Below are 9,059 nucleotides of genomic sequence, written 5' to 3'. Positions count from 1 at the left end.
CATGTTTTGGTGCTTAACAAGCAGAAACCAATAAAATATGCAAATAAGCTAGGCTAACATGCTAACACACACTACAATACAATGAAATTTGAGTGATTTAGATCTTGGGCAGAAGCGCTTAACAGCATGGCTGTGACGCACGTGTTCGCCACAAGATGGCGCCTATGAACAACAGGGTGTCAAACTCATTTTGACTAATGGTTACCCTCAAATGGCCAGATGCAACTGTATCTAACCCTAACCTGAGCCCAAACCCACAGAATAAATGTAACTAAATTAGTGCCGTGCAAAAGGTTAGCGAGTGTTAACGCATGCCGTGTTTCCATGACGTCTGAGGGAAAAAAGACTCGTGTGACGGCATGTTAAAGTGCCGCGACACCGGAGTTCAGGCAGCATTTACCAGTTAGCTCTATTAGCTCCTTTCAGCGCCGTTATCGTTAGCCTACAGTGGAACTGGAGCAGTCTGTTTATTAAAGGAAAAGAGCAGCGCTAACAAATAACCAACGTACCTTTGTACTGTGTGCCTCTGTTTTTAAAGTTTAGCGTTACTTAGACTCAGTTCAACAATCGGGAGTCACGTAAACATGATGTCACGCGCATATTTTTCTGCTCAGTCGTCATGGAAACACGTTGACGCGAAACGTTTGAAAGTGCTAAACTATGATGTAAACTAAAGGTAAGTAATCTGTAACATATGGCAAAATAACTTTCTGTATTTATTACTTATTCAAGTTACAAATATGATGCATTATAGATGTAACCCGGTCCACGATGGTGTTTCCTTATAAAAGACGAGTGATTTCTTTAGCCACGATAAAGCTAGCTATCACCGTCTCATCGTTTTTTTGGACGTGGCTTTTGTGAACACATTCTGCTTCGACCTCAATATCACTCGTCACGTGATGCCTATGCAATGATACACCGTCATCTAGTGGCGGGATCCCTTCACTTTGCTGGTAACGCAATCGCTGCATATTACGGGAAATGTAGTTTATGGTCAACACACGCCTTAAAGCAGCATAGACCTGTTTTAACACAGATTTTTTTTAGACCAATTAATCACTCACGGGCCACAGAAAATGAGGTGGCGGGACACATCTGGCCCACTGGCATCGAGTTTGACACGAAGTAGGGGTGGGGGGAAAAAATGGATTCACATAGGAATCGGGATTCTGAATCGATTCATAAACTTCAACAAAAGATTTTTGAAAATAAATAAATAACACAATAAGACACACCGATTCTCTTGTGTCGTCACCACCTGACCAGGATAGCGCTGTCAGTTGGTCAGTCGTGGTCATGTGACGATGTCACGTCAGAGTGAAGGAGCTCATAAAGAGAGCGAGGGCGGGAACAGAGTGCAGAGCAGCTTCTGCTTCCACAGGTTTGACACGCGTCTCTAAAATGTCCAGCGCCAACCAGTCGGCGACCAACAGCACGACAGGAAGTCAGTACCTAGGTTTACTGGAGCGGGCGCTGTTGTCCACGCTCACCACCGTGCCGTGCTGCGCCTTTCTCTTCATCAACGGCACCATGATGTTCACGCTCAGGAGCAAGGCGCTGTTCCGCGACACGTCCCGATACGTCCTCCTGTTCAACCTGCTGTTCGCCGACACCGTGCAGATGTCGCTCAGCCAGCTGCTGTACCTGCTCGCCGTGTGCCGGACGTTGCTTACGTATCCGGCGTGCGGCGTCGTCAACATGATCACGAAGCTCACCAACGAAGTGTCGCCGCTCACGCTGGTGGTCATGTCGCTGGAGCGATACGTGGCCGTGTGCTTCCCGCTGAGACACGCCACCGTCGTCACCGCCAGGAACACGGCGGCGGCCATCGCGGCGGTGTGGACGGCGAGCTCGCTGAACGTCCTGACGCGCGTCCTCCTGCTGCTGGACTTCCCGTTCCAGGAGCTGGACTCTCTGCAGATGAAGGACTTCTGCTCGGACCCGGCGATGCTGCTCGGACGCAGGTCCAATCAGTACGACAGAGCTTACAACTGCTTCCTGTTTGTGTCGGCGGCCGTGGCCATCATTTCCTCCTACATCGGCGTGGCGGTCGTGGCCCGCTCGGCGTCCGCGGCGGACGGCGACTCGTCTCGTCGGGCTCGGAACACGCTGCTGCTGCACCTGGTCCAGCTGGGCCTCAGCCTCTCGTCCACCGTCTACCTGCCCATCCTCATCGCCGTCTCAAGGACGGCGGCCAGGCTGGTGTTCGTGCGCGTCCAGAACGTTCTGTACGTGTGCATCTTCATCTTCCCGCGCTGTCTGAGCTCGCTCATCTACGGCGTCAGAGACCGCGCCATACGACTGGCGCTGCTGCGACGACTGTGCTGTCGTCACAGCCCGCGTCTGAAGTCTGTCGCGCTGCGTACGTGACGGTGAATAATCTGGGACTGATTGTCAGCTCGAAATCCTTGAAAGTGCTTTAATATCAATGTTGTGTTTGAAAAGTGCTTGAATTTTTGTTAAACTATGATGAAATATGAGGTTTACAGGAGTGATAAAATGAAACATTTGGAGTTCGTCCTGTGTCTCTGTGACGTTAAAATCTCTGTGGACTTTGGTGTGGGAGAGTGAGACATTCCTCAGTTAATAAAACCTGTCAGTTTAAGTCTATGATATGTTTAAAAAAAAACGTCTTTATCTCACTGTTAGACAGACTTTTAGTAAAGTTTGTGGACTGTAAAGTTGCAGCCAGTCATGTGATTTTCAACTGGATTTGTGTCAAATCTGATCGTTTTAGCCAAAGATTATGATCCAATAGATTAACGTTATTATGTTTAATTTGAAAATTTTTGGAAGAATTCCCCCAAAAAATCTCTCTTTGAACGTGATTTGAAAAAGACTGATCCAGCAGGATGGTCTAAAGACGCCCTAAAGACGCCCTATTTTTTCCTCCTGTTTCCCCACGGAAACGATGCTGTGATGATGCCTGCAAAGACTAAAGTGAACTAAAGAGATCGGCTTATCTGATGCATCTGTTATTCTCTCGATTAAAGTGTCTTCTACACAAAGATTGAGACCACGAAGTGAAAACAATGAAAAGTTCGCTCTTGAGTCAATCTGTCAACATGTTTTTACTAAGTTTTTATTAAGCAGTGTGTTTAAAAACGTGAATAAAGCACATAAACCCTGATAAAAGTTTGTATTTCCATGCATTGGGAACACTGCAGAATATCTTCTAAATCATAACATGAAAATTTTTTTTATAAATGTTTTAACGACTTTAGAGAAAATTAAGAAATAATAATACTGGGCTGTCTTTAGGATTTATCCCTGTGAATCAACTAAACTAATATTGAACAACTGCTTCACATCTGTGAACAGGTATTCTAACCCACACGTGTCTTGTTTTTTGAAGTTTTCTACCTAGATTCAGGTCTGGGGTTCAGGTTTGTCACTCAATGACTTTAATTTTGTCACTCTGGAACCAAAATGCTGCTCGCTTACTGATGTGTTTGTGGTCGTTGTCTTGTTGAAAAACACATTTCCTCTTGAGCATAAGGCAACATGACCTCAAACTGATCCATGTTCCCTGGTATGTGATAAATGTAAGAGAAACATCACCATGTCATGATGCTTCACTGTCTTCAGAGTGGACTGTGGCTTGAATTCAGTGTTTGAGGTCTTTGTGGGGCTTCTTGCCGATAGATTAGCTTCACACAGGCTAAAACTCGAACACATGCTAACACACACTATAATATTTAGCATATTTTGGCACTGAATAACCAGAAACCTATCAAGAATCCTAATAAACTAGGCTAACACGCTAACACACACCACAGTATTTAGCATGTATTGGTGCTAAACAACCAGACACCAATAAAAATCCAACTAAACTAGGCTAACACACTACAATATTTAGCATGTTTTGGCACTGAATAACTAGAAACCAATAAAAAATGCAAATAAGCTAGGCTAACACACTAACACGCTACAATATTTAGTATGTGTTGGCGCTAAACAACCAGAAACCAATCAAAAATCCTAATAAACTAGGCTAACACATGCTAACACACACTACAATATTTAGCATGTTTTGGCACTAAACAACCAGAGACCAACAAAATAAAAATGCAAATAAGCTAGGCTAACACACTAACACACACTACAATATTTTGCATGTTTTGGCACTTAACAACCAGAAACCAATCAAAAATCCAAATAAACTAGGCAAATATGCTAACACACTACAATACTTAGCATGTTTTGGCGCTGAACAACCACGACATGAGGACGACATTTGACCGGCTGAGGATACCGTAGCGCTCAGGGAAGGGAGGGGGTGAGCAGAGGAGCAGTTCTTTGTTGTAAATTTCAGCCTCTCCTCTAGATGGCACTATAAACTACTTACTTCACCTTTATAAATGCAAATAAGCTAGGCTAACACACTAACATGCTACAATATTTAGTATGTGTTGGCGCTAAACAACCAGAGACCAATCAAAAATCCTAATAAACTAGACTAACACATGCTAACACACACTACAATATTTAGCATGTTTTGGCACTAAACAACCAGAGACCAATAAAAAATGCAAATAAGCTAGGCTAACACACACTACAATATTTTGCATGTTTTGGCACTAACGTGGGCACCCCTTCAAGTGGGCCCAACACCCACATGAAGGACCATAAGGGGCCGGTTCGATGTGATTTGGGTGCCAGTCGTGGGCGGGGGCCTCGACGGCCCAAACGCGGGACAACAACCCTAGCTATGGGGACATAGAATGTCACCTCGCTGGGGGGGAAAGAGCCTGAGCTGGTGCGGGAGGTAGAGCAGTACCGATTAGAAATAGTTGGGCTCACCTCCACGCACAGTCTGGACTCTGGAACCCAACTCCTTGAGAGAGGCTGGACTCTCTACTACTCTGGATTTGCCCAAGGTGAGAGGCGGCGAGCTGGTGTGGGCTTGCTTATAGCTCCCCAGCTCAGCCGCCATGTGTTGGAGTTCTCCCCGTAGAACGAAAGGGTCGCGTCCCTCCGCCTTCGGGTGGGAGGTAGATCTCTCACTGTTGTTTCGGCTTACGGGCCGAACGGCAGTGCAGAGTACCCGGCCTTTTTGGAGTCCCTGGAAGGATTACTGGAAAGAGCTCCAACCGGGGTCTCCATAGTTCTGTTGGGAGACTTCAACGCCCATGTGGGCAATGACAGTGTGACCTGTAGGGGTGTGAACCCGAGTGGTGTTTTGTTATTGGACTTCTGTGCTAGTCACAGTTTGTCCATAACGAACACCATGTTCGAGCATAAGGGTGTCCATCAGTGCACATGGTTCCGGGACACCCTAGGCTGGAGGTCAATGATCGACTTTGTGGTCGTGTCATCTGGCCTCCGTATGTCTTGGACACTGAGCTGTCATCCGATCACCACCTGGTGGTGAGTTGGATCCGCTGGCAGGGGAGGAAGCTGGACAGACTTGGCAGACCCAAGCACGTTGTGAGGGTCTGCTGGGAACGCCTGGCTGAATCACCTGTCAGGGAGGTCTTCAACTCCCACCTCCAGGAGAGCTTTGACCAGATCCCGAGGGAAGCTGGAGATATGGAGTCAGAGTGGACCATGTTCTCCACTTCCATTGTGGACGCGGCGGTTCGAAGCTGCGGCCGTAAGGTCTCTGGTGCCTGCCACGGCAGCAATCCCCAAACCCGGTGGTGGACGCCGGAAGTAAGGGATGCTGTCAAGCTGTAGAAGGAGTCCTATCGAGCCTGGTTGGTTCGAGGGACTCCTGAGGCAGCTGACAGGTACCGATAGGCCTATCGGATGGCGGCCCGAGCAGTCGCAGAAGCAAAAACTCGGGTCTGGGAAAAGTTCGGCGAGGCCATGGAGGAGGACTACCGGTCAGCCTCGAAGAAATTCTGGCAAACCGTCCGGCGCCTCAGGAGGGGGAAGCAGTATTCCACCAACACTGTTTACAGTGGAGGTGGGGAGCTGTTGACCTCGACTGGGGACATTGTCGAGAGGTGGAAGGAATACTTCGAGGATCTCCTCAATCCCACTAACACGCTTTCCCCAGAGGAAGCAGAGGCTGGGGACTCAGAGGTCGACTCATTCATTACCCAAGCCGAAGTCACCGAGGTAGTTAGGAAGCTGCCCAGTGGCAAGGCACCGGGAGTGGATGAGATCCGATCTGAGTACCTTAAGTCCCTGGATGCTGTAGGGCTGTCCTGGTTGACACGTCTCTGCAGCATTGCGTGGCAGTTGGGGACAGTGCCTCTGGACTGGCAGACTGGGGTGGTGGTCCCTCTTTTTAAAAACGGGGACCGGAGGGTGTGTTCCAACTATCGGGAGATCACACTCCTCAGCCTCCCGGGGAAAGTCTATTCCAGGGTACTGGAGAGGAGAGTTCGGTTGATAGTCGAACCTCGGATTCAAGAGGAACAATGCGGCTTCCAACCTGGCCGTGGGACACTGGACCAGGTCTATACCCTTCGCAGGGTGCTCAAGGGTTCATGGGAGTTTGCTCAACCAGTCCACATGTGTTTTGTGGACTTGGAGAAGGCTTTTGACCGTGTCCCTCGTGGCATCCTGTGGGGGGTGCTCCGGGAGTATGGGGTCGGGGGCCGTGCAGTCCCTGTACGACTGGAGCAGGAGCTTGGTTCGCATTGCCGGCAGTAAGTCAGACTTGATCCCAGTGCATGTTGGACTCCGGCAGGGCTGCCCTTTGTCACCGGTTCTGTTCATTATTTTTATGGACAGAATTTCTAGGCGCAGCCAGGGGCCGGAGGGGGTCTGGTTCGGGAGCAACTGGATTTCATCGCAAACGCATGACGCATTTCCATGACATTTGAGTGAAAAAAGACGCGTCTGACGTCATGTTAACGTGCCACGGTCAGAAGCCTTCTCCGTGTCATTCTGAATTGATTCATAAACTTCAAAAATTGATTTTTGGAAATAAATTAAATAAATAAAACCACACAAAACACCAGGTATGTATTATTTGTGTACAGTTTATTTTTGTTTCTTTTGGGAGAAAAAGGCAGCTAGTCTAAGCTTTTATTTACGCAAGTTATTTTTGTTGTACACTAAGTAAGTTTTTTTTTGTTTTGAATGAATAAATGTTAACTTTTGTCTTAAGTTTGCCTTTGTGTGATCACATTATCTTATACAAACTGTGTTTTTTTGTTGCCATCGCTTGACTTAACACACTGATTCTCTTGTGTCGTCACCACCTGACCAGGAGAGCGTTGTCAGTTGGTCAGTCGTGGTCATGTGACGCTGTGACGTCAGAGTGAAGGAGCTCATAAAGAGAGCAAGGGCGGGAACAGAGTGCAGAGCAGCTTCTGCTTCCACAGGTTTGACACGTGTCTCTAAAATGTCCAGAGCCAACCAGTCGGCGACCAACGGCACGACAGGAAGTCAGTACCAGGGTTTACTGGAGCGGGCGCTGTTCTCCACGCTCACCACCGTGCCATGCTGCGCCTTCCTCTTCATCAACGGCACCATGATGTTCACGCTCAGGAGCAAGGCGCTGTTCCGCGACACGTCCCGATACGTCCTCCTGTTCAACCTGCTGTTCGCCGACACCGTGCAGATGTCGCTCAGCCAGCTGCTGTACCTGGTCGCCGTGTGCCGGACCGCGCTCACTTATCCCGCGTGCGGCGTCGTCAACATGGTCGCCAAGCTCACCAACGAGGTGTCGCCGCTCACGCTGGTGGTCATGTCGCTGGAGCGCTACGTGGCCGTGTGCTTCCCGCTGAGACACGCCGCCGTCGTCACCGCCAGGAACACGGCGGTGGCCGTGGCGGCGGTGTGGGCGGTGAGCTCGCTGAACGTCCTGACGCGCGTCCTCCTGCTGCTGGACTTCCCGTTCCAGGAGCTGGACTCTCTGCAGATGACGACGTACTGTTCGGAAGTGGCGATGATGATCGGGCCGAGGTCCAATCAGTACGACAGAGCTTACAACTGCTTCCTGTTTGTGTCGGCGGCCGTGGCCATCGTTTCCTCCTACATCAGCGTGGCGGTCGCGGCCCGCTCGGCGTCCGCAGCGGACGGCGCCTCGTCTCGTCGGGCTCGGAACACGCTGCTGCTGCACCTGGTCCAGCTGGGCCTCAGCCTCTCATCCACCATCTACCTGCCCATCCTCATCGCCGTCTCCAGGACGGCGGCCAGACTGGTGTTCGTGCGCGTGCAGAACGTTCTGTACGTGTGCATTTTCATCTTCCCGCGCTGTCTGAGCTCGCTCATCTACGGCGTCAGAGACCGCGCCATACGACTGGCACTGCTGCGACGACTGTGCTGTCGTCAAAGCCCGTGGCTGCGCGCCGCAAAGTCCGACCAACTACATACGTGACGGTGAATATCCTGACTGTTCATCAGAGACGTGCTTTAATATCAATGTTGTGCTTGAAAAACGATGATGAAATATTAGGTTTACAGCAGTGGATCAACAACTCTTTTCTCTATGGGCATTGGTGCAGGGAGAGTGAGTGGTTTACAAACTGATTTTAGCCAAATCTATGTCAGTTTAAGTCTACGACGTCTTAAGAACGTGTTCACGTTAGACAGACTTCTCCTTGTGTAAACCACTCACTCTCCCACACCAAAGTCCAGAGAGAAAATAAGTGATTTTAACCTCACAGCACACAGGAGTTCACAGGAGTTGTTGATCCACTGCTGCCTCCATCACTAACTTCAAATGTCTTATTTTGTAAAATTCAGCTTTTAAAAAATCCTTCTTCAGATTTACTTCGACCACTGTTAGAAAAGTCTGTCTCACAGAGTTCATTTAGCTGCTAAAATAACTGCAAAACTTTTGTCCAGCAATTTACATTTCCTAAATATCAGGGTGGTGCAACCATAAACATTGGACATTATTTTGAAGTCAAGAGACAATAGCTGTAAACTAAATGTTGCATCAGCCAGAGGAACCACAGAGAACCTTGGGACTAAGCTAAAAGGTTTGTAGATCTCTGTCAAATACTGATAAAAATAACTACTTTCAACTATATGTAGGTTGGTACACTTTCCATGTCAGTGTGGTCCAACCAATGTAAAACTAGAAAAAAATGATTTTATCATAAAACTCTTTGTTTGTTAAAAAAGTGTTCTGTGTGAACTTCATGACA

General features: G+C 48.5%; 2 protein-coding genes across 2 annotated transcripts; both read left to right on the top strand.

The window, feature by feature from the left end:
• Positions 1 to 1,404: 1,404 nt before the first annotated feature.
• LOC310927405 (odorant receptor 131-2-like) lies at positions 1,405 to 2,373 on the top strand (the record flags this gene model as incomplete). Its single annotated transcript, XM_083889699.1, has 1 exon — positions 1,405 to 2,373. One exon carries the CDS (start codon positions 1,405 to 1,407, stop codon positions 2,371 to 2,373), a length of 969 nt encoding a protein of 322 aa, XP_083745825.1.
• Positions 2,374 to 7,306: 4,933 nt separating this feature from the next.
• Positions 7,307 to 8,284, top strand: LOC310927404 (odorant receptor 131-2-like; the record flags this gene model as incomplete). Its single annotated transcript, XM_083889698.1, has 1 exon — positions 7,307 to 8,284. One exon carries the CDS (start codon positions 7,307 to 7,309, stop codon positions 8,282 to 8,284), a length of 978 nt encoding a protein of 325 aa, XP_083745824.1.
• Positions 8,285 to 9,059: the final 775 nt, after the last annotated feature.

Source organism: Microchirus variegatus (genome assembly GCF_963457635.1).
Source record: "Microchirus variegatus genome assembly, chromosome: 5".
Taxonomy (NCBI): Eukaryota; Metazoa; Chordata; class Actinopteri; order Pleuronectiformes; family Soleidae; genus Microchirus; species Microchirus variegatus.
Note: the sequence above shows the minus strand (reverse complement) of the source record. Positions and strands in the feature narration are given on the sequence as shown.